Below are 26,169 nucleotides of genomic sequence, written 5' to 3'. Positions count from 1 at the left end.
TATCCCTGCTTTTCTCCAAGGCTGTTCAAATGCCATCTTCTTCAGGAGGCTTTTTCTAGAAGCCTAGCTGCTAATGTCTTCCCCTCTCAAATTGCTATTCACCTCCTCTGGACTATACACTGGAGAGTGGGGTGAGCAAACTGCAAAGGAGACTGAGGACAGTCTGAGAGACAGAAGGAGGACCATAACAAAGCACTGTCACAAAAATCTGTAGAAAAGAGAGAATGTAGAAGATGATAATCCAACCTTGCTTGCAAAGGTGTGGAGACAGGAGAAGAAGGCCATTTGTATCACACTCTGTCCTGGCTGGTCATCTCTTCTCCTAACCGCTGGAAATGAAAGGCTTAAGGGAACCATCAGGAGGTAAAGCGGTTTTCCAACTTGCCTTTTGGTAGCTCGAGCATGCAGAACAAGTTGAGCCACCAGGCCGATTTTCACGGGCTGCTTGCCACTTTCTAAAACTTGCTGGTACAGGATGCAAAAATGACTAGCTACTTATGTTGGAAGGCTTCCATCTCTTAGAAGGTCATGACTCTGAACATTGGGAGACAGAAACCTCCATCCAGAGAGAACTGTGGATGTGACCGCCTGAGCCCTCTCCTCCACCACCTTGCTTTTGAGAGCCATGAGCTTATTTCTCTGAAGTCTTGAACAAATTCCTGGACCAGATCCTTGATCTTCATAGCCCAGATGATTTCCTTTCTCCCAGGCATCTGCGACCAAGGACAACCTTCACCATCTAAAGAAAACCCAGAAGGAGGCCCAGGTTCCTTCCCTAGGGCTTGTCTTAATGTCTGAAGGAAGGTATTGGACCCGACCGGGTCAGGAACTGTTCTTCTTAGATGTGGTGCTGAAGAAAGTCTAGGATGGCCAAAAGTGATTAGGAATCCAGGGACTTTTCTAAAGGAGATGGCCCCTACAACATCTCCATCCTTCCTTTAATACTTCATTTATTAAATGTCTATCACATCAGACATTGTGCTTAGATGCTAAGGATCCAAATGTAAAAGAGAGAGAGAGAGAGAGAGAGAGAGAGAGAGAGAGGAAGGAAAGAGAGAAAGGAAAGAAAGAAAGAACAAAAATCTCTGTTCTTGGGGGCGGCTAAGTGGCGCAGTGAATAGAGCACCGGCCTTGGAGTCAGGAGTACCTGAGTTCAAATCCAACCTCAGACACTTAATAATTACCCAGCCTATGGCCAAGGGCAAGCCACTTTACCCCATTTCCTTGAAAAATCTAAAAAAAAACTCTGTTCTCAAGGAGAGATTGTTATTTCCATGTAATAGATGAGGAAACTGAGGCAGAAAGAGGTTAAGTGACTGATCCAGGGTCACAAAGCTAATAAGTATCTGAGGACAGATTTGAACTCAAGTCTTCCTGATTAAAAGACCATCTGTCTATCCACTGGTATACCTAGCTGCCTCATTAAACAATTCTGGGTCACATTTACACGACAGAGGTCCTCCTGCCATGACAGGGTCTACCTCACATGTTGAGGACCCCTGATTAGGAGAAACCCTCCAAGATTCTTGAAAGTCTCTCAAGCATCCTTTGAGGAAAGATCTGGGTCAGGGAGCTGAGGTTACCATTCTCTAGGTTCCCCTTCCCCTTTACCTCCTCCTTGTCTTCTCTGCAACAACCTGGATTTTTAAGATTGTCTACAAAGGAATCCCAACCTCATTTCCTGGTCCTGACGGTCCTGACGGTATCTTCCTGGTCCTGGAATAAAATATCACCAGGGTGGGAAGATTTTGGGAACAGGGTCTTGTGGGAATAAAAGCCACAAGAATCTCACAAACAGATTACTAAGCTTTATGAGTCAGAGATCTGGACTCAAGAAGAGATGCACAGACTATGGAAATAAGACTTAGGAGACCTGGCAACAGAGAAGACACATGAATAGATGGGAATTGGATCGGGAAATGCAGTCGGACGACAAAGATTCAATAGGTTTGGTGTGGACAGGATTGGAGGAGGTCAGCTAGGGAGAACAGATCCCTGGAGATGGATCTCAAATCTCTGATGAAACACAGCAGAGTGAAAGAGGCCTGGACTTGGCGTCAGGAGACCTGGCCTCAAATTCAGGCCCTTTCATTTACCAGCTGTGTGACCACAGACAAGTCATTTTCCCAACCTCTGGCCCCCGGGACCTTCTTCATAAAAGATATTTTCATTCTCTGCCTCAAATGGCAGTTTCAAAGGAAAGAGCTTTGTCAATCCCAAATCCTCCTGTCTAATTGTGAGTGGTCATTGTCGTAAACTAATTTCTATGTGCTTGGAATGCCTTTTTGTTCTTGGTACTAAGAAGACAGATAGAAACAATATTGCCTAAGTAACTCCTGGATTGGAAGGGGAAGGGCTCCAAGGAAAGAGAGAATTTTCTACTAGAGATGGGGCCGTCATGGAGCAGAGGTTTAAACTGAATGGATACCAGCCCAAAGAGTTAAGGTTACAATGACCAATAAGATTTAACGTGCATTTAGGAGACCCCTACTGTGTGCAAGGGACAGCACTAGCCCTGGAGATGCAAAGTTGAAATATTACCTAATCTCTAAACTCAAGGAACTTCCACTTTCCATGGTGGAAGAGTGGGTACAGCATGGAAACAAGAAGCTTTGCTCTCATGAAGAGAACACTGACCCTAGAGCCTGAGAACCTAAGTGCTAATCCTGTGTCTGATAGATTGATTTTTAGTGTTAATATTAATTAATAAGGGTATATTAGTATTAATATATTTTAATAAATAAAATTTATGAAGCCCCTAGTATTTACTACAATGAGACAAAACAGTCCTAGTCTCAAGGAGCTCACAATCTAATGATACTTATCAGCTCTGAATCATTGGGCAACGCAGTAGCCTCTAGAGACCTTCCCGTTCTAGAGTTAGAATTCTAAACTCTCTCTCTCTGGGTTCTTATTTGTAAAATGGCCTCTGAGGTTCCTCAGCTTTAGCTCTCGGATCCTAGGAATTTTAAAATAAGAGAATGTAGAGAATATTGTGAAGGAAAGGAGAGCTCCAGATCATGTGCTTTTGGAGACTTGGAGGAGGAGGAGGAAGAGGAAGGACAATTTCTGCTGGAGGATAAAAAAAGAAAATTCTCAAAGGTAGGGTCTTCAGGCGGGGGGAACGGAATGCATATGGACATAGAGGCAGGAGGTGTAAGGGCAAGGTCAGCTGCCATCAGGGAGGTCTGAACACAGAGTTTCAGGGGAAAGAGAAGATGCCCCCAAATTGGTTAAAGGAGGAAGGGTTGAGTAATCTGTATTTAATCCTAGAGGAGTCCGGAGGGGACCCAGTGAAGTTCTGTAAGCAGCCCTTCCAGTTTACCCCCTCCAGTCTTGGTATATATTAGTCCCTTATCCCAGACTCTACTGTCCAGTCAGACTCTCACTGTTCTTCACAAATGAGATCTCAACTCCTGTCTCTGAGCATTTGCCCAGCTCTCCCAACTCCAACACAGAATCCCACGATTCTTTCAAGACACAAAACAAACACAGTCTCCTACAGGAAACTTCCTGCTAGAGTCTTGTCTTCCCCACTTTCTTGATGTTCAGTTGTGTCTGATTCTTTGTGACCCCATTTGAGTTTTCTTGTGGTTGACCATTTCCTTCTCCACTTCATTTTGTAGATTAGGAAACAGGCAAACAGGGTGAAGTGACTTGTCTAGGGTGGCACAGTAAGAGCCTGAAGCTAGATTTGAACTCAGGAGGATGAGTCTTCCTGAGTCCCAGACCAGTGTTCTATCCTCTGTACCATCTATCTCTGCCAAGAAAACCCAGAGTCATGGAAATTTGGGCACAACTGAAAATGATCGCATGACAACAAAACTTTCCCCAGCAAAAACACGTGATCTCAATCATAAACTTTAGTTTTGATCAGTCTTGGGACTGAAGTGATGTGGCCCAGGAATCTGCTCTACTATGCTGAAGCAATTTGACGTCTATAATTGTTCAAGTTGCTCAGAACGGGGTCATTTAGGAGGTTGGAGCCAGTTTGGAATTCCAAAGTTCCTGAAGAAGAGCCACATGGGAGGAAGGAAGGAAGGCTTCGACTCCAGCCCCAGCTCTCCACTCTGGCTAGAAGACTCTGTGAGCTTCATCTGGGTCAGAACAACTTGGACTTCCCATCACACCCTAGTGGTGGGTCCGCATGGAAAGCCAGAAGCAGATGGACCATAGGCTCATGACTTCACCAGAGGGAGCCCAGGAAAGAAGCCACACCATGGCTAGAGACCTTCCCGAGCATCCCAAGGCTGGGAGAAGATCTCTTGCCAGCAGAATCTTTGTTACTTGGACTTCAACTCTGTACTTGTGGGAGAGTCAGTAACTTTGGGGCAGGTTCTGACCAATCATTTCTACTACACTACCTCATTAAATAGCTCTTGCTAAAGGTGCTAGGACATAGAGTACTGGGCCTCGAGTCAGGAAGCCCTGAGTCAAATTTGGTCTCAGATACTTACTAGCTCTGTGACCCTGGGCAAGTCCTTTCATTCTGTTTGCCTCGGTTTCTTCAACTGTAAAACGAACTGGAGAAGGAAATGGCAAACTGTTCCAGCATCTCTGCCACAAAACCCCAAGATGGGCTCATGAAGACTTGAGCACAACAAAAAAACAAGAAAAGCTATTACAGACTGGATAGCTCAAATGATTCTCAATGGCATAAGCAGAAGGCATGACCTGGTGCCTTGCTGAAGGGGCCTGAACATGCCCAATGTGCATGCCCATGGCCATTCAGCAAGGCTCCAAGTCACATCTTCTGCTCAAAACAGAAAAAGCTCTCCTGTGTAGGTTTCCCCTATGCAGCAACTCCTTCCCTCTCTTCCACCACGGTTGGCCAACCAACCATTCTCATCATTGTCCAGCCAGGAAGTAGCTCTGTTCTTCATGGACCGTTGAATCTTTCCTGTATTTGTGCTCTCTCAGAGGGGTGATTGACCTACTAAACAAAAAAAAAATCCTTGGGTTTTGAGATCACCGTCACACAGATTAATTTATAATTTGGTAATCCTTCCGATTAATTCATTCAGATACTTTCCGTTCCCCTTCCAGTTGCTTGGGGTTTCTGAATCATGGGTTGGCAGATGAGAGTCTGGAAAATGCCTTTGGCCATTCCTTGGCTACCAAGCTGTTTCTGGTCTCTGACAGCAATTTCTCATGAGGGTGAAAACAACAAGAGGATGGCACAACGGAGCATGGAGAATGTCTTCAGCCTCATCGGAGACAAGATTTCTGCTCCCAAGGCCAACACCCCTTAGAATGTTCTGGACCTGAACCAGTCAATGGACTGCCCTTTCAATAGGCAATGGGGCATAGTCTTTTACAATTGACCTTGACAGTGCAAAGAACTGGGTTCGGATCTTACTTTAGATGTTCCATTACTACAGGCCTTATATGGGCAAATCGCTTCAATCTCTCTGAGGCTCTGTTTCATCATCTTTAAAAGAGAGTCAAAATAACAACAGGAAGATCACCTTAAAATAGAATATCTAGACCCACGTTCTGATCAATTTGGAGATGAGGAGCCAGTGACCACACAAGCTAAACTCTGTTCTCCAGGTCCTATGGGGAATTAACAGCACCAGCAACCCACCTCCCAGATCTCTCTCTGACCCACTACCTTTGGGAGAATCAAATGAAAATGGAGGTAAAAGACCATGTAAAATTTAATGCACTCTGAAAAAGCTATATAACAGAAACACAGTTTCAGATACAATCTACTTCATAGAGCAAAATGGTCATATTTATTGGTATTTTTTAAAGTTTATAATTAAAAAGAAGTTTGAGGGGTGTCTAGGTGGTGCAGGGGCCCCTGGATTCAGGAGGACCCGAGTTCCAGTCCAGCCTCAGACACTTAATAATGACCTAGCTGTGTGGCCTTGGGAAAGTCACTTAGCCCCATTTGCCTTGCAAAAACAAAACAAAACCAAAAAGCAAAAAAAAAAGTTTGAAAAAGATATATCACTTGGCAAATTTGAATCATGGGATCATAGATCTGAGCTGCAGGCAGAGCAGTTATGTGAATTGCTCAAGGACATACAGGTAATAAGTGGTTAAGGCAGAATTTGAATTCAGAAGTTTCCTGACTCCAAATCCAGGACTCTTCTCTCACCTTTGTCCTTTTAAAATTTATTTTTTTTAATTTATTTAAGGCAATGGAGTTAAGTGATTTGCCCAAGATCACACAGCTAGTCAATTTTTAAGTGTCTGAGGCTGCATTTGAACTCAGGTCCTCCTGACTCCAGGGCCAGTGTTCTATCTACTGCACCACCTAGCTACCCAATCCTTTGTCATTTTTTTAAAAAAATTTCCACCTCCATTCAATTTTATCAGGAATTAGAGGTCTAAATCACTCGGGGATACTAACCCGAATCCCCTGAAATTATTTTTCTTCCTGACCTCATTCATGTGCTTGTCTTTGTTCAATTTGTATGTGATTTCTTCTGTGCAAATCGGCTGACACAGATAGACAGAGGCATAGGTGTCGAGCTGTATGTCTGTCACATATGGAGAAAGGCCGAAATGTGACACCATATCTCTCATATATGTGGCTCTATAGAGCTAGGTATATTTCTGTCCACAGATGAGCTCCAGTCGATATCTATTTGAATACAAGCGTATTTGTATGTATGTGTCTCTCTGTCTGTCCATCCCTAGATATAGACATCTATACACGGAGCTATTTAGCTGGGGGACTATACCTATGTGGTAAGTGTGAATGTATGCATAGCCTAATGCATGTCTATTTATACACACACATCCATGGAGACATATACCTACTAGAAGCATGGCCTCCCAGGGCTAGAGCTGCAGGGGTCTGGGCCAACATCCTCATTTTACAGATGAGGACACTGAGGCCCAGCTAGTATGTCTCTCCCTGGCCATCATCCATGGAGCTCAGCCCCAGGTCCCCTCATTCATCCAGGGTGAGGGCCACTCCCGAGCCCCGAAGCCATGACCTCCCTGCACTCTGGTTGCTGCCAACCTCTGGAGAGCTTCCCTGACCATCCGGCCCACAGGAAATGCCTGCTCACTAATTTGATCGGTCACACACATTTCCACAGTCTGAGACACATTTTCCTATGTGGGCTTCACAGAATGAGAACAGTGCTGTCTTCTTCCCAAATGACCGGGGATGCCGGCCCCTTTTGGGGGTGGGGGTGTCCCCCTAAGATGCGTGCGGCCTCCCCAGGGTGCTGGGGGGCTGGGGAGGTACTCTCTGGCCCAGCCCCTCTGCAGCCTCCAGGGTCCCCCTGACAGATAGTGTTCCTCGGCCCAGGCCATGCAGGGTTCCCTGTTTTTTGGTTATTTTTTTTTTCAGCTGGACAGAGCGCTGAGTGTGGAGGCCGGTCAGCGGGAGGGAGAGAGCAGTCCCACCATCTGGGAAATGAAGCGGAAACTGGAGGGGGCCGAGAGAGCCAGCCAGCGGAAGCTCCAGGCCTACCAGGAGGGGCAGCAGCGACAGGCCCAGCTGGTCCAGAGGCTGCAGAGCAAGGTAAGTGCGTGGGCAGCCTCGACAGTGGGGACAAACCACAAGCCCATCTCCTCCCAACGTTGCCCAGAATCATCAAAAGGCAGAATCAGAAGGACTCCCAAGTGATTTCCCCCATACCTCCCTTTATTGTACAGATGGGGAAACAGAGGCACAGGTAAATGACTCACCTGAGCACCCATAGCAGAACTGGGACTTGACCTGAATGAACAAGGACTATTTGTCCAGCCTCCACCCTGTTCACGTTCCAGGGAAGGAAGCCCCAGGCTCTTCTGTTGGGAGCCAGGAGAACAGAGATCAGAGACCTGTTTCAGACACGGTCAAGAGAGGATAGCTGAAGGCCTCAGTTTCTTCCCCTGTACAAAAAAGAGTTTAATAAGGTCCTTCCCATCTCCAAACTGACCTGTGTTATAGCTGCTGAGATCACAGCACCTCATATTACATCTTGGAATGAGGTTGTGGCCCTCGCACAGGGTGGCTGATGGGACCCACCTGGGCCTCATTGTTCTCATCTGTAAAATGTGGATGCTGTGGCAGACTCCTGCAGGTCTAGCCCTGGGAGACCATGCCAAGGCAATGTGGTCCTCATTAGAATGGAAGCTCCTTGAGGACGGGGGCTGCTTCATTCATTCCATTTGGCATCCTCCAGCTTGAAGCACAGTATGTGGCTCATCCATTGGAAGGACTTTAGAAAACTTTTCAATTCATTTTTCAGTCACCCATTACAAGCCATCCAGGGGGCTTCAGACCTTCCTTGGGAATTCTGCTTAGCTGCCATTTCAGAGGTTACAATTTCTGACTGGGGAGTACACAGATGAGGTCAAAGCCCCATCCCTCCTCCTCCTCCTCTCCTTCCTCACTTGATCAGCCGGTTTGTGTGTGTGTGTGTGTGTGTGTGTGTGTGTGTGTGTGTGTGTCAAAACTAGGGTGAGACAAATAGACTTTGCTTTAGATTGTCAACCTGAAAAGAGAGGACAGCACATGATTCTCCAATAAGCCAGCACTGGATCAGCCTCCCCCCACACGGGGTCCCCCTTCTCCCTCCTCCTGAGTTTGGGGGGAGGGTAGGCATTAGGAGTTGGGTGAGTGACAATTCCCATCCTATAGGGTCCAGGGCCAGACCCTCTAGTACATAGGCCACTCTCTTATCCAACACTACCTTGCCCCACCAGGAGAACACTTCTTTTCATCGAGCCCCCAGGTCTTCCCCAAATCTCTCCAATCTCCCAACTCAACAGAATTTTCACAAGGACCATAATTCCTCATTGTATCTTCTCCTCTCTCCCCTTGCCCTTCTTTTTCTTCCCCCCCACCCCAGGTATTGCAGTATAAACAGAAATGCGGAGAGCTAGAACAGAAGCTAATGGAGAGAACGTCCGAATGTGAGCGCCAGAAGATGATGGTCAGTGGGTGTGGGAGTCTTTGTGTCCCCACTGACCCCAGGGGCTGGGCTTTCCCTTTTAGCTTCTTCTCCCCAACCCATTCCCCCTTCCAACCTGTTGGACAGAACCAGAGATTGGCCCCATCTGTACAGTAAGGGCAGGGGCGGGGGAGATCAGAGATCTTTTGTATCATTGAGTGAATCTGGAGTATCTATCTAATAAAAGGCAACAACAGCTGACATTTAAATTTATGAAGGACTTTCTATTCATTATCTCACCAGAGCCTTACAAAACCCTGTGTGAGAGAGAGCTGGGGCCTGCAGGTATTCTACAGATGATGAAACTGAGGCATGGTCACGCCAGTGGGGAAGACCAGTCAAGGGAAGAGCATTTCAGGGGCAGATTTGAACCCAGGTCTTGCTAACTCCAAGGCCAAGGTCCAGTTTGGCTCAATGATTAGTCCAAGGTCTACAGCTCAGGCCTAGAAGGGATTGGATGAGCTAGGGACACAGAGGCCTTGGTTCAACAGGCCACTTGCATGTCAGCTCCTCCCAGCCCGAGCCTGGTCTGTGTTTAATCATGGGTCTTTGGCAGCAGGCCCAAGGCCGTGGAATACCCGTTACAAATGGAACTCCCCAGGGCATTTCCGTCCGTGCGCCTGTTCTCACCAGCTCACAAAGCCAGATGGGCCTCTCTCAGATGCCTTTGCATGAGCTCCCTTGAAGAACCTTCATAACATCTCACATAGGAACAAGAAAGCATCCCTGGGGTGATGGAGAACCCCCGTGGCCCTCCAGGTGCTATCCCTAGATTCCCAAGTCGGGACTCTCTTCCCCTCAATGGGCCTGGAGACACCCTATAACTTCTCAGCCCCTCAAATTCATTGGTCTAGCTGATGAGAAGCCTTGTTCCTGTGAATCTCCACCTACCCACCCAACAGCTTGTCAGTGACTATGAGACCTTTGCCCATCAGCCCTGGGATCACCCCTCAGACTAAAACATCCAAACAGCTCCAGGAGAAGAGAGTTTTCTACATTACCAATCTCAAACATGTGTTTAAGAGAGGAAGCAAAATATAATAGGAATACCACTGTTTAGAGACTCACTAGCTCTTTAGCTATTGGAAAGTCATGTAATCTCTTTGATTCCCAGGGCTCCCATTATAAAATGGACATAAAATAGAGTGAGATCATGTTTTTCTAAGTTCTGGATGTTTCTCTTCATGGACAATATGGTTTGCTTGACTGCAATATTCTACCATTGAGTTAGATTGAACTTGGAGGTCACTGAAACCTCCACATCCTTTTCAGACAAACAGCTTCTTTCATCCTGCTTTGGTTTCACTGAATCGGATTCCTCTTGAGATCTTTTGAGAATCCTAATGTCATCTACCAATGGACAGAAGCATTTGTGCAGATAAGAGATTGTATACCAAGCTTACTTCCTGGAAGACCTGGGTTCAAATTCTACCTCTAACACTGTGTCACCTTGGGCGAGTCATTGTCATTCAGTCACCTCAGTTTTGTGCTCTCTGAAAGGGAGAAAATAATACCCTTCTTAGCTACTTCACAAGTCTTGTCATAAGCTTCATCAGAGAAAATTGGTACAAGGCACAATATACACATTAGTTAATATTATTAATTCAATTAAATGTCAACCACACTGTATCTCCTATTTATTTGACCCCAAGTTGAAAGGTCTTCTGGACCTATAGTAGCATAGTTTGTTTTTTTTTTTTGTTTTTTGCACAGCAATGAGGTTAAGTGACATGTCCAAGGTCACACAGCTAGGTAATTATTAAGAACTCAGGTCGTCCTAACTCCAGGGCTGGTACTCTATTGCAGCACAGTGTTAATACACCATCTCAAAATAGTCCTCAGAAGTGTTTTGGGGAAACTGATATAAATTGTTCTGTCCACCTAATGGCTTCCCCTCTGGCCAAGGAGCCCTCTATCCAGCTTCTGCCTGAGGATTGCTGGCAATCATGCCACCTTCTCCTTTCTTATGTCCATCCCTCGCAGATGCAGACAAAGCTCCAGTCTGCAGAACTGCGACTACGTCACTCAGAACAGGAGTACAATTCGGACTTGGACGAAGCCCTCTCTCGACTGGAAGAGGAAGAACAGAGGTGAGCCTCTGGCCCCTTGAGGGGTCATATACCTAGAACCTGAAAGACACTTGGAGGCCATTGAGTCAACTTGTCTTAATTCACAAAGAACACCAAAGGCTCAAGAGGGGAATTGGATTGCCCAAGGTCTTAGAGGTCAATAACAAAACTATATGGTGAAAGCAGATTAAAAATTTCACTTTCCTTCTTGGAAGGTGATTCACCGCCATGCCCTTCTCGCCATATACACTCAATCACACAACCATATGTCAAAACCTAATCCCCTCTTACCAACCCCTAAGAAGAGACCTTGACTCTCATGAATCCTGCAGCTCCCAAAGTCACTTTCCTGACCATGTCCCTTCTTGAAATAAAATTCCTCTAAGGATCATGTTTGACATTTCTGATCTTTTTTATAGAAGTGAGGAATAACCAGGTAAAAGCATCAGCTTGTATCCTTTACTTGGAATCTGGTCCCATTGATGCCCCTGCCCACAAAATTGATTCTGATGCTTTTGTTTGTATTGTTCTTCAAACCCCCAACTCTGCCAGGAGCACAAGTCTTACCCAAGTGAACGCTCTTCTCCGGGAACAACTAGAACACATGAAAAATTCCAACCAGAAGCTGGCTGAGGAGCAGGAGAAGATGGCCAGCAGCATGAGCAAGCTGAGGGATGAGCTGGAGCAGAAAGAGCTCCACTGGTGGAAGGAGAAAGAGGTGGGCATCGGGACTGCCCCATTCTCAAGAGTCAGGAGGGAGGAGAGCTGATGGCTCTCCTGGGATGACCATGTCTAAACAGTTCTATTGGCCTTAGCAAGGTCCTGCGCTAGACTCAAGCTCAAGGTCATTGTGATCTCAAAGCACTGGACCCTAGGAGAGGGAAATTCAGAAATGAAGTTCCAAGACACCCTTGGGATTCTAGGCACAACCCAGACTGAGGTTTCCCAGGTCAAACCTCTTTTGGTTTCAAGTTCTCAAGTCAAGGGAAAGAAAAATATGGTGGGCTCCTAGAAAGAGGAAGACAAAGGGAAACATTGATCTTTTTCCTTCCTTGCTTTAAGAGTCTTGCTTTCTCATATGCTTCCATTTCTTTTCAGTGTCTAGGGTGGGGTGGAAAGGAGAGGGAGAGAAAGAGAGTGATGCTCCAATAGTGTGGGCTTGGTTAGCCCTAAACAAGGGCTTCCTTCCATTCTCATCATTTTACAGATGAAGAAACTAAGTTCTAGGCAGGTTAAGTGACCTCAAAAGTGTTCATTAGATGGGTAAATATTGGCTATGGAGTCAAAAGATCAGGGTCAAATCCTATTTCATATGTTTATTAGCTGTGTGATCATAAGTAAGTCAAATTAACCTTCCTCATACAAGGTTTCCTCATCTATAGAATATGGGGTGGTCAGACTCAAATGTACGGGATCCGTGCAAGCAGCACGATGACTTAGAAAACAAAAATTAACATTATCTCTGCTATATGATATTTTATGCACTTTGTCAAACATCTCTCAAATACATTTTAGTTTGGTTCAGACTACACTGGGAGTCTCTGAGGTTGGTACCTCTGGGCAAGAGAACCACTAAGGTCCCTTTTAGCTCTAGACCTGTGATTTGTGATTCTCCAAGACAGGCATGTAGTCTCTCCTGCATTGATCAAAAATGTCAAACAACTGTTCCCAACCTAGAGCTCTGAGGCACTCTTGTGGAAAGAACCAAGAGGGATCCTCATCCTCTGGCGACGTGCTGTGGTCCTCCGGAGCAACTTTGCAGAATTTCAAGCCGCCACTGAGAGGTGAGCCACCGGGACCCACAAAGAGGGAGACAAATGTACAAGATTTGAGACTGAGAGGGCTGACCAAGCCCAGGCTACAAAACATTTGTTGGAAGTCTTTACATTAGAGATCACATTCAAGGGCTGCTGAGGTCCGTTCCACTCTCAGATTCTCACTCATATGTCAGTTTTCAGTCTGACCACTTGGCTCATTGCTAGATTACTTTATCATCCTAAATTCTAAAGAAATCCAAGGTCAGGATGAGATAGTTTCCTATTAATTCACAAAACTTAAACTTTCACTAATTAATCATTTGGCTCAAATCTCCACTCCAGTTCATTCAATATTATTTATTGAATAAATGAGGGAAATCCCCCTTTCCAATAATGGTGATTCTTATGCAATTTGCTAACAAATGAAATCAACAATGAAGAGGAGGCATGGATAATAATTTACAGTATCTCATTTCATTTATATGATTATATATATATATATATATATATATAATTGTATTCAAACCCTTCATATTCAGAAAAACAAGTTTGTCATCCACCTCACCCCCAATATTGATGTAAGTTTCCTCAAGAAACATCTTCACAGAACTCCTCAAGATAATAGTTAAATTCCATTTCTCGGGAACTAAATTACTCCTTTTCAGTAAATAAGTGTCCTCTTTCTAGTCATTGCAGGGAACAGGTCATCCAGAATATGCTGTATTTGCCAGCTTCTCTAAGATTCTTCATAGAATCCTCTTTACAACACCACGGTTAAAACAGATCTGATTGGGGCAGCTAGGTGGCACAGTGGATAGAGCACCAGCCCTGGAGTCAGGAGTACCTGAGTTCAAGTCCAACCTCAGACAATTAATAATTACCTAGCTGTGTGGCCTTGGGCAAGTCACTTAACCCCATTGCCTTGCCATAAAAAGGAAAAAGATCTGATTAAAGAAGTTTCTCCCCATATTCTTCCTCTTTGTCTTCTCACAAATCAAAAAATCACACTCCCATGCACATATCCTTTCCATGATTGCATAGGTTGGAGTACATAGCAAGATCTTCAGTGTCTCTAATAGGGTCATATAAACAGGTGTTACACAAGTCATCACAGATGTGATTAATAAACTAGATACTTGTGGCATTAAATGAACCAATAAATATAGACTTTATCCACAGAGTTGGAAGAAGACTGCTGCTATTAGTCATCCAGAAATTGAGCCTCTACTATGACAAATATGTCTGAATTTGGAATGTTTATCCTTCAACTGGATTTTTGATGATGAAAGTAAAGCCAATGATGTTGAATATTTTGGGGTCAAGAGCTCTGATTTACAGAGTTAGGGAGGTGCAAAGTATGGGAACTCCCTCCACCAATGTAGATCATCTACTTCCACAACTCCATATTCTCATAGAGAATTCTTTGATGGTACTAAAGGGTTAAGGAATAGAATCATAGAACTAGTAAACATCAGAGATAGAATTTTAACCCAGGACTTCCTGCCTCCAAATCTAGAACTCCATCAGGACAGATTAGAGGAGACTGATGAATTTAGAATTGGAAAATCTTGGGTTCTCATTCCAAAACTGTGTGGCTAATGGGCAAATAAATCATTTAATCTCCATGAGTTTCTATTGACTCCTGAAGATTGATTAGTTAGACACGTGTTGATATTTGCTTTAGTGGAAGGAGTTTCCATTCTGATGATGATCATAGATTTTGTGCTAGAAGGACCCTTGGGGGCTATTGATTCCAACTCCAGCATTCAAATGAGGAAGCTAATAGGAGTCTAAGGGACTTGCATGATTGTTGAAATATATATCTTTCATATTTGATTAAAAATATAACAATGATAGATTGGTTAATTAGTACAATTGGTATAAAAAAAGCCTTAGTCACTAATTATTTAGCATCCTATGAATCAACTAATTCACTGATGATCTGAATCTTCCACTTATTTGGGAAGGTGATCTGAAGCTGTTAAGACATTGTTGGTGGAATTGCAAATTGGTGGATTCTTTTTGGAAAGCAGTCTGGCAATGGTGCTGCAAAAGTTACAAAAATACCTAGACCCCCTTGACCCATGATCCCCTTACTTAGAATATTCTAAATTTTACAAATTTCAGATACTGTTTTCTTTTTAGGATTTAGAATTGGGTCCATCTTGACCAAACTTTTTATTGTGAATATGAGAAAACTGAGGCTCAGGGAGCTGAAGGGATGAACCATAGGCAAAGCTATGTCTTCATTGCCATCTCTTTTCCCCCATCAGAGGTCTAACGGATATGAAGTCGGATCTAGCCAGGACTGCTCGCCGCCTGCATACGGTCTGTCTCAATCTTGACTCCAACCTCCAGCTGTCTGAGAGCAGTGCCTATTCCTCCTTGGAGAAGCAGGCTCGCCACAGTGCCCGCCTAGAGCAACAGCTTCGGGACAAGGTGCGCGAGATGATCCAGCTGCAGAGCCGCTGGGACTCTGAAAAAGTTGAACTCAACTCCAGGTGAGAGTGGCAAGCCTAGAGGAGTCCTGGATAGTCAGTCCGTCATCAACAAACATAAAGCAAACTCCTCTGTAATGCTAGGCACCATGCTGGGAAACCATCCCTCCTCTCAGTGAGCTTACCATCTAATGGGCCTCAAGGACACACAAAAATATAAGCAGCATAAATATAAAGAGAATTAATACAAATGGGGGCAGGGACTCTGAGGAGTGGGCTCTAGTCACCTAGTAGGACCATGGTTGTTGGCCTCTTGTCTCCCATTACACTATGAGCTCCTTGAAGGCAGGGGTTGTGGGGTTTGCTTTTCTTTGTCTCTGCAGCACTTAGCGCACCTAGGCCCATAGTAGGTGCCTAATCAATACTGATTGATTGATTGATTGGAGTATGCCCTGTACAACCAGCTCCTATAAATGCCAGTTATATAAATATTTATAATATATCTTGCAATTACACTTTATATTATATAATATATATATATATTATATAATATATATTAAGCCAACTATCCTTCTCTTTCTGTTGTTATTAAACCTCTGGAGTCCCTTCCAGGTCAAGATCTATGGTCCTTTGTCCAAAATAGATGTCTTTCTCTACACCCCAGACCCACCATTCTCTCTCTCACATCCCTATTTCTATCCTCCCAACACTGAGGTTCCAGAATGGAAGTCCCCTCCCCTCTTCCCTCTTCCCTCTTCCTTACTTCATTGTTCCCTTCCATTCCCCCTGAATCACCAACTCCTGCTCATTCTGTCTCCAAGTATCTCTTGCATCTTGTCCTCCTCTCCACTCCCTTGACCACTCTCTTAAGTCACTTTCATCACCTCCTTCATTCACCATGACCGCCTCCCTTTTGGGTATCGGGCTTCAACTTCATCACACCCCCTCCAAACTCTTAGTGACTCAACAGAACTTTCCTAAGTCGCTCCTCGGCTCTCTGTTGCCTCTGAGATCAAGGTCAAGTTCCTCATGATTGAAGGATACACCTATCTTTGAAGCTTTATGCCATTCCTTTCTCCACCTCTTGTCCAATCATTGAGCTTCAGCCCAGAGCCTCCATCTGAGGGAGTGTCCAGACCAGTCATACTCTCTTCAAACTCCCCTCTAATTCTGATTCGCCAGGTGTCTATAATTTGTCCTCAACTAGAAGTTTCTTCCACTACTTTTTGGTTCCCTTTTCTATGTAGACTTTTCCTATTGGAATGGGAGCTCCTTGAAGGTGAAGATCTTCCTATTTGCTTTAATTTGCATTCCCAGTATTTAGCCTTGCCCATAGTGAGTGCTTAATATCCAGCTCCTAATTATCCATCTTTTACCTATTCATTTACCTTTTTATCTTTCATCTACCTATCCACCTAAATATCTATCTACTCATCTACTATCTATCCAGCTAAATACCTTTCCATCCAGCTATTTATCTACATGAACTCTCCCCTCCAGTCAAACTTTTTTTGAAGGTTAAATTGAGCTTTTATATATATTATATACATATATATATATATTCATATATACAATACTTCTAGCTGCCTCTCACTTCTTCCAGTCATTCATGAACCAGAGTCAGATTTCTAGTTTCTTATTTATTACCATTAAAAATAAATAAAATAATACTAATAAATTCTATAAGAAATAATAATAAACTATTCATAAATTTTAAAAAACTGACCAGAAGGATTATTAGATATTTCCCTACCTTAATACCCTGTCTTCTGCCTCCGAGTATTCAAATGGGTTGTCCCCAAGGAATGTATTTCCTTATGAGTCAGCCTGGCTGGCAAGATCCATTGGCCTTGGGTTACTTTAAGGGGGTTGTTTCTTCCAAGTCTGGAGAGAGATGATTATCCCAGATAAGACCATATATGGAATATATGGGACTATATACAATTTGGGGTACCACCATTTAGGAAGGTTATTGAGAAACTGGAGAGAGTTTAGGGGAGGACCACCAGGAACTCAAAGGCCTTGAGTCTATGCCATGGAATTATTTGAAGGGAGGGAAAAAAAGGCCCAGACAGGACATGATAGTTATCTTCAAGTAATTGAAAGATCATCATTACCCTTATTCTGCTTGGCCCCTACAAAACAGAATCCGGAAAAGAGGCAAATTTAGGCTTATAGTGAGAAATTGGGGACAATTAGTTGCCCCCAAAACAGAATGGCAACCTTGGGATTTAGTGGGTTCTCCCTCTTGGGAGGTCATTAAAATCTAGCTGAACTAATATTTGTTAGGGATATCATGGGGAAATTCTTTTTTCAGTTATGGGTCATACTGGATCACCCCTAAGGTTCCTCCCAACTCTGGAATTCTGGGAGTTCCCCTACTCAGAATCCTTCTCTTCAACTCATATGCCACCTCTTCCATGCAGCCCTCCTTATTCCCCTAGTGACTTGTGTTCTATTCTTTATTCTCATTTATGTCCTTGTATCTCTTGTATCACAGTAGAATATAAGCTCCTAGAGGTCAGACACTGTCTCAGTTTTATCTTTGTATACTCAGGGCCCAACAGGTCCTTAAAAAATGTCCACGGAATATAAATGAATTTCAGGTTCCTCCCGTATGAATGTGAGACAGCTCTGAGATCTGGCCACCAACTCTTGCAGACTTTGTTCTGCCCTCTCTTTGGATAACACTGCCCCACTGTCACTGATTTTCTAGGCTCACAGAGCTGACTCTGCTGGGAGAAAGGCTCCAGGAACAAAATGCTAAAAAAGAAAAGACCATATCTTCCTTAAAATTTGACATTCAGAAGCTGGTATGTGTATTGATGGAGACTTTTCTCTTGAGTATTTGCTTTCCCTCATGTCCCTAAGGCCTGTTTGTAACCATAAGATGTTTGCTTCTCTAAATCCAGGAATCCACCCAAACTGGAGATCTCCTGGAAGCAGAGAACCTGAAGGATGAAGTGGAATCTTTACAGAGTGTTTTAAACCATATCACCAAGGTGCTATATATTCATGGGGAAATCATAGCAGCCTAGATGTAGAGCTGAAAGAAACGTAGAACCATCGAGTCCAGTTTTCTCATTTTCAAGATAAGGAAACTGAGGCACGGGGAGGCATAGGGTTTTTCTCAAAGATCACATAGTAAATGTCTGAGGTTTGATTTAAATAGTAGAGAGGGAAGTTTGACAAGAAAATGGAATATTTAATTATGAACAGAAAGCAAAAGGAGAGACCAAGCAACCAATGTTTTCGTTTTTCCTTTCTATAGACTGATGTGATCAGACATAGGATATGTGAACTTCCATGAGGGGACCTTCTTGTTTAGTCCAGGGGATGAAATTGATGTACATGATATAATTAGGATGGTTCATGGGATTAGGCTGTATCATACAGTGGAGACACTAAATATTTAATCATCATTTCACATCTCTGTGAGCCTGGGAAGTAAACAGGAATAAGGACCAAAGATTCAGTAATGGAAGACACCTCAAGTCAAATCCTTTCATTTTACAGGAGAAATCTAAAGTATAGAGAGTTTAGTAGACTCCAGTCCAAGGTCACCCCGATAGTAAGGGGCAGAGCTGGGATAAATTACTTAATTTCATTGTTCCTCAGTTTACTCATCTGCAAAATGAGGGTGAAACTACCTGCAGGACCAACCTTCCCAGATCATTGTGAAGATTAAATGTGATAATAATTATTTAATATGATTATAAATATAATAATAATAATAAATAATATAGAGCATGGGTAAATAGTATTGTGTTTGATGTGTGTTATGAGGAAGACATGGTCATTCATCAGCTTTCTCCATTATCTGTTCCCTCTGTAGTTAGTTCTGGCCGATGCTGAGTGTATAGACCTTCCCTCAACAGACAACAGAAGGGGTGGAGGGCAAGAAGATCCTGGAAGACAGCCGTCCCCTCTGCACTCTGGCTCCCCTCCTCCACAGCAGGCACCCCTCCCTCGGTCCTTCTCCCCACTACGCCAGGACACAGCTCTGCAGGCCATCCAGGGAGCCCTCCAAAAGAGACATCAACAGGAACAGGTTGGGAGAACCCCCAGCACTTGGGGTTGCTTAAGTACAAAGAACAGGGAGTCAAGGGAATCCTGGGCTTCCCCCAAAGCAGACACTAGTTTTTACTGGAGAGGAAAATAATAAAAATCTATCTCCTTAATATTGTGTGTTACCCAAGATTGCATCAGGTTAATCCAGGCTGAGTCCGGTGGTCAAAATGGAGGGCTTTGAGTAGAGATAATGGGCAAGAAGAGAGGGTCTTGGGTACACTGGGGTAGAGCTGTGTTTTCACTGAGAATCAGTAATGTCTGAAGAAGTAACAACAACAAACCAGATCTCCTACAAGCTGGGGAAATTAAAAGCCCTTTATCACGGATTTCTGTAAAGGATCTTGGAGACCACCTACTTCCCCTGCCCCGTCCTCCTAATTACTAACTGGGAAACTGAGGCCCAAATGAGGAACTGACTTTTCCAGGGTCACATAGCAGGTAACAGAGCCTAGGCTTAAGACCGCATATCCCCAGTTCCTAAATCATAATTGAATACATTCATTGCACTGCCTCACATGACCATTTCCCCCAAGGGCTAACTCAAGGCAAAATTCTTCATTGGAGACTTGTTTTTTAAGGCCTTGTCCAACTGCAAAGTCATATGTCCACCCTCGAAATCATTCTTTTCCTATTTTGGCCCTTCAGAACTTACCTGTCCTGTCCTGCCAACCATCAACCATAATCCTCAGTACACAAAGGAAATATTTCTCCTGGGTAATATGTTTACAATCTCGCAGGAATCCTCTTGAGACAGTGTTTGGAGCCAACTCAACAAGGATAATCTTTCCAGAGCAGCAAGATGGTAGTGAACAGAGGACAAGACCTAAAATTTATAAGATCATAGACCTAGGACTGGATGGGTCTCAGAGGTGATTTAATTCAATACTATAATTTTATACATGAAGAAAATGAGACCCAGACAGGAAAAGTGAGCACAAAAGCACAAAAGTTGGAAGAAACTTGAGTTGGAAGAAACTTCAGAGGTTCTCTAATCTAACCCTTTCATTTTACAGTTGAGGAAACTGAGGCATAGAGTTGTAGGCACAATGACTTGCCCACATAGGTATGACTCCAGAGCCATTACGACTTCCAAGGAATCACACTTTCTCAAGACATAGTCTTAGAGGACTCATTGTACCTCCTATCTAGGAAGAGGCAACAAAGGGAAATCGAAAGGAACATGAGGAACAATGAACGAAAACTCCATGAAAAGGCCTTAATCCTCCAGACATGAGATATTCCAAAATGGTGGTCAGATGGCTGGTCTGGGAAAACAGACTCACCAAGTCACTACTGAGTGTGGCACTACATGAGGGAGAACCTGCTGCCTCTTCCTTCTTTTAGAGGCAGCCTACAGACATCATTAGTGTTACCTCAAGAGAAGTATTGTTGGAAAGTCTCCTTCAGGGCCAATACTACAATGAGATACTAGCTATATCACTAATCAATGATAAAGAGCAGAGTTGGAAAACCTTTTTTTCTGCCAAAGGCCATTTGGATTTGTACAACATTATCCATAGGTCATATCTGATCCAATATTTAATTAATTCATCCTTAAAAAGCACCTAGATTTATTGAATTTCAATAATTTGAGGTTGCCTTGGCAACACCAGTTCCTTGTTCCTGGCATAGAGAAACAAAAACTAGCAATAAAATAAAGATAATCCCACCCCCCACTCAGCTCTTTGAATTAATTGTTTTCCAATTCTCTGCTTTAAGAATCAAGATCACAAAAATCTCCAAATCTCCAGGACTCTTTAAATAGACATTAAAAGAATGTGATAGGCAGAAAAGGTAGAAGAATTAGAAGTGCAGAGAAAAGAGAACAGAAGGGTTAGTGGGAAGAGCTCTGCCATTTGCTAGCCATGTGACCTTAGATAATTCATCTCACTTCTCTGGAGCTCATTTCCTTCCAATGTAAAAAGTTAGTGGGACTAAGTGACCAGTCATCTAAATGAGATGTCATAATTCCAAAAGGAAAGGAAAAGGCAAAAAGACTGTGGAGAGTGATCAAGGAACATGAACTAGAACTAGAGAATCCTCTGGAGAGTATGAGGATAAGGAAACTGAGGCACAGAGTCATGAGCACAATGACTTGCCCACATGGGTATGACTCCAGAGCTTTTACAATTTCCAAGGAATCACACTTTCTCAAAATCTCTCACAGTCTTGGAGGATAAAAGTAACCTCTTATCCAGGAAGAGGCAAGAAGGGGAAATGTGGAATGTGGAAAGTGGGAAAAACTCTACATGGACAAAAGAATTTGGAACAGCCACAAGAGAGGTCAGCAAAGGAGGAGAACCTAGAAGCTATGAATGAATGAATACATGAATGAAAATGAATGGACCACCATGTGCCAGCCAATGTGCTAAAGGCTGGGGATGCAAGTTAATGGGGACTACATATAGGGCAAATGGGAGCTATGGAAGAGAATGGCTCTCAGTAGCAATGGTAGCATTGATTGGGCTATCATTCTCAGAATAAGAAGGGGAAAATGGAGGGAGCCTAGATATAAAAGTAGCAGGTAGAACATATAACAAGATTCCCTTGGAGGGTTTAATTTCCTGGTTGATGGTTGGGTGGAACATGAAACTGGATTTCCCTAGGAAGCTGCATGGCAGGTTGGGAAGGGCTCTGGCCTGAAGGTAGCAATGGTCTGGGTACAAATCCTGGCCTGGAGCTTCCTGGAGCAAGGTGGCAAAGGACAAGGGGATTTGCCTGTTAGCTGAGATGATTAAAGATCATCATCTATAATGGTAAGGACTTCAAGGGCTGGGATGGTTCCTAGGTCACATGCTATTTACCCATTAGCTATATTCCATCATTGTCATCATTACATCACTGTGTGTTGGATGGAGAGGATGATGGTGACAGTGACTGACAGGAGCTAAAGAACACAATAAAAGAGGAAAGAACATGGAACACGGAGGCAAGACTTGGATTCCAATCCTATCTGGCACTACCCTTCAAATACTGAAAGACTATGTATGTGATCATGGGCATCAAATTTCTTCGATTCAGCCTCCTTGTTGGCCATGTAAGGATAATCCTCTCTCCCTGCCTTTCTCTTAGAGATGCTCTAAGGGAAGTATTTTCTCTAGTTCTTATAAGTATGATCAAGTCAAATCAACAAAAACCTACTGTGAGCAAGATATGCTCACTGTTGGACCAATGATCATGGAACATCGGGCACCTTAGGCTGAGAAAGTGGCTTATGTCCTTCACCACAGACTCATAGCCACACTGATGAAGCTCTGGGGCAATATGCTCCAGTATCCATTCACCTGAAGACTTTTGCTACTAATCCAAGAATCCCAGAATCTCAGCATTGAGAGGGACCATTAGAGGCCAGCTATTCTAATCTGTATCTGAATGGAAATCTCCTTCACAATATCTTCACCCACACAAGAGGTCATCCAGTCCGCCACTGGATGCTGCAAATAAAAGAAATCTTCTAGATTCAAGGTAGTCAACTTTATTTTGGTTCATTCTAATTTTTAGGACATTTTGCTTTATTTCAGTGTCAGTGAGTGCTATTGGCCACTAGTTTGATTTTGTTCAATAATAGGGACAATGTCTTTTCACTTGAAATATCACTCATTCTGGCAGCTCCATACCCAAGAGCAGAGAGCACTGTGGGGTAGTGCTATGCTCTCCAAGGCCCTCATGGAAGTGATCACTTCGATCCCCTAGGTTTGTTCTTTTTTGGACATGTAGCATATATTGTGAGAGAGAACGTGATATGTGGGGAGTCATCCAATTGGATTTATGGTCTTCTCCATTCCTGGCAAACACCAACCCTCTTCCCATGCTGCATTTCAATGAAATCAATCATTCAAGATGCCACAATAGACTCCATCAGCCAAGTGATGTTGGAACTGAATAGAAATCTTTGCCTATAATCACAGAAGAATGGGACTGAATCCCAAAAGAGAAAAGAAATAGGCACACTCATGAGCTCTCAGACAAAGCAGCCCACACACTTTTCAGTCTGTAGGTAAACCAAAAGTACAGGAAAGAGTCAAGCTAAGATGCATCAATTTAAACCCCACTCCCAGTGCACCAGTGCCCTCATAGAATGCACATGGCCATGCCCCAGAGTTCTCAGCTGAATCTAGCCTCTGGACATCTCTCCTTTGACTTCTGTTCTGCCATGGGAAAGAATTTCCAAACCAGCTGTCCAACTACTACCAGGCACAGTTTATTCACCACTTGCATCATCTGAGTCCATGACTGTCTCTCCACTCATCACTAAATGCCCTAAGATGTGAATCCTATTAATGCACTATTGGTGGAGTTGTGAATTAATCCAACCAGTCTGGAGAGCAATACAGAACTATGTCCAGAGAGCAATAAAATTGTTCATACCCTTTGACTCAACAGTACCAGTACTAAGCCTATATCCAAAAGAAATCATAAAAAATTGGGAAAAGTCCCACATGTTCCAAAATATTCCTAGCAGCTTTTTTGTAGTGGCAAAGAATTGGTCATCGAGAGGATGTCCATCAATTGGAAAATGGCTGAACAAGATTATGGTATATGAATATTACGGAGTACTATTAATCTAGAAGAAGCCAAGAATGATCTAACTTTAGAGAAGCAAGGGAAGAATTACACAAAGTGATGCTGATCAAAGGGAGCAGAACCAAAAAAACACTGTATACATTAACAACAACATTGCAATCAACTATGATGGAAGGAGCTCCTCTCAGCAGTCCAGATATCTAGGATGATCCTTGGAGGCCTGTTATGAACAATGCCATCCATATCCAGAGGAAAAAAACAAAACAAACAAAAACACAAAATCTGAATGAATACTATGTTCAGTTTTTTAAAACTTCTCTTTTGCTTTTCCTTCCTACCCATGATTTTCTTTCTTTTCCCTTAGTCCTAATTCCTCACACATAAATGCCTTATATGTAAACATGTTAAACACAAATATATATGTACAACTTTTGCCAGACTATTCATCTCTGAGGGGATGGGGGATGGGAAGGGAGGGTGATAGAAAAATGTATAATTTATAATATGCAGGGGCAGCTAGGTGGCACAGTGGATAGAGCACTGGCCCTGGAGTCAGGAGTACCTGAGTCCAAATCCGGCCTCAGACATTTAATAATTACCTAGCTGTGTGGCCTTGGGCAAGCCACTTAACCCCATTTGCCTTGCAAAATCCTAAAAAAAATTTATAATATGCAAGTGAATTAATGTTAAAAAAACTTTCATATTGTGTAATTGGAAAAATAAAACAAAATATCCAAAAAGGATAAAGATGTGAATCATTTCACAATGGACATTCCTGCATCTTGCCCTTGAAAAAACAAAAACCAATTTGCCAACCACAGATCCTAAGCAACCATAAATGATCCTATCAATTTGAGAGAAGAATGCATGTGTGGAGGAAAAGAGAGAGAAAAACAGGCATAGCCACCTCCCATTGAGGAAATCACAGTTATAGTGCCCTCAAAATTAAAAATGAGATAAGGAGAGAACACCCTGGTTCTAGATTGGAGACACTAGTGGCATTGATAAGATTAGACTATGCTCGGCCCATTTCCATTCATTTTATAGATGAGAAAGCTGAGATTCAGGCAGGTTTCCTTTTGGATCAATGGAGCCTGACAGTACCCTACAATTTCATAATTGGTGAGTTGGTTAAATAGGGTAAGAATCGGAACCCACTCAAAAGTCAAGACTCTCTCCATTAAACTACACTGCCCTTGGCCACAGTATATGAATCTCCCCATAGGGATGAATCCCAATTCTTCAAAGTACCGAGATACAAAACCCTGGTATTTGGCTTTGTGACAAAGGTGCCATATAACCCTCACATGTCCTACAATCAAACTGGAAAAATAAGACATATTCAGGAGTGACCAGTCTCCAGCTAGAATGTAAAAAGTTCAGTCAGGGCCAAGTGTTATGAAAAGTCAGAGGAGGAAATTCAGGAAAGACTTCAGGAAGGATGGCACCTAAGCTAGTCCCAGAATGAAAGGATTCCAAGAGGCAGGGGAGAAGTTGAGGTCCCTTTCCATCCTCCCTCCATGGAGCCCTAGAAGACCTGGCTCTGTAGCAAGGCTGGCCCAGGGGATACAGGCCAGTCCCTCCCAAGCTCTCACACAAACCCATTGTTTTCAGGCTTGTTGCATCATGGGGGAGTGAGGAGGGCAACCTTGCTTCAGTAGAATCTCTTGCATAATGCTCTGGGTGTTTTTCTAGGGAAAGAGTAACCCTTGCTCTCTGTCCCTTTGGTGTGAGTCCCTCCTTTCCCCATCTTGGAAGCCAATTTTCCCCAAAAGTTACAGGGGCGGGTTCTACAAAGTAAGTCCTCAGGGTGTGGGACAAGGCCCTAGCAAGGTTTCCTTTCCTGGAAATGGTTCAGTGACTTGAGAGATCACCATCCCTAGAGAGGGCAAAGGGTCTGGGCCAAGCAAAGGTGGAGAATGAGGGTAAGGAGGGTGCAGGAGTATTGTGTCCTTGTTCAGCCGACAAGGGCACCATGTTGCTATCACAAAATCACAGAACTTCAGAGTGTGACTCAGAAACCCCAACAATCCAGTCCATGCACATAAGGAATTTTCAACACAATTAAATCCCTAATAAGTAATTGTCCAGCCTATGCTCACATACTTCCAAGAAAAGGAAACTCACCACCTCATCAGACAGTCCCTTCCAGTCATAGATAGTTCTCCTAGTCTTTCCTAATGTGGAACTTATCCAGCCAGGCCTCCTCCATCATGAACTTTTAAGGGCTTAATCTTTCTATACCCACATGCAAGGCTTGACTCTGATTCCTTTTGATTTTCATATCATTGGATTCAGTTCGCGGCACTAGACCATCAAGTCTTTTTTGGGTCCTGTCGTCCATAGGATCAGCTTTCTTTCCCAGCTTCGTGTCATCTGTAAATGAGCCCTCCATCTTTACTTG

General features: G+C 43.5%; 1 protein-coding gene across 3 annotated transcripts in view; it reads left to right on the top strand.

Moving 5' to 3' along the window:
- Positions 1–26,169, top strand: part of CROCC2 (ciliary rootlet coiled-coil, rootletin family member 2) — a 165,602-nt gene that overhangs the window by 43,748 nt on the left and 95,685 nt on the right. For all 3 annotated transcript variants that reach the window (XM_074190729.1, XM_074190727.1, XM_074190728.1), the window contains 9 exons: positions 7,316–7,489; positions 8,805–8,888; positions 10,890–10,996; positions 11,528–11,693; positions 12,653–12,759; positions 15,006–15,233; positions 17,887–17,983; positions 18,083–18,172; positions 19,006–19,221. In XM_074190729.1, the coding sequence (XP_074046830.1) occupies positions 7,316–7,489; positions 8,805–8,888; positions 10,890–10,996; positions 11,528–11,693; positions 12,653–12,759; positions 15,006–15,233; positions 17,887–17,983; positions 18,083–18,172; positions 19,006–19,221 (1,269 nt within the window). The remainder of the gene's footprint in view (positions 1–7,315; positions 7,490–8,804; positions 8,889–10,889; positions 10,997–11,527; positions 11,694–12,652; positions 12,760–15,005; positions 15,234–17,886; positions 17,984–18,082; positions 18,173–19,005; positions 19,222–26,169) is intronic.

The sequence above is a fragment of the Macrotis lagotis genome, chromosome 6 (genome assembly GCF_037893015.1).
Source record: "Macrotis lagotis isolate mMagLag1 chromosome 6, bilby.v1.9.chrom.fasta, whole genome shotgun sequence".
Classification (NCBI taxonomy): domain Eukaryota; kingdom Metazoa; phylum Chordata; class Mammalia; order Peramelemorphia; family Peramelidae; genus Macrotis; species Macrotis lagotis.
The sequence above is the reverse complement of the archived record's forward strand: the minus strand, read 5'-3'. Positions and strand labels throughout refer to the sequence as shown.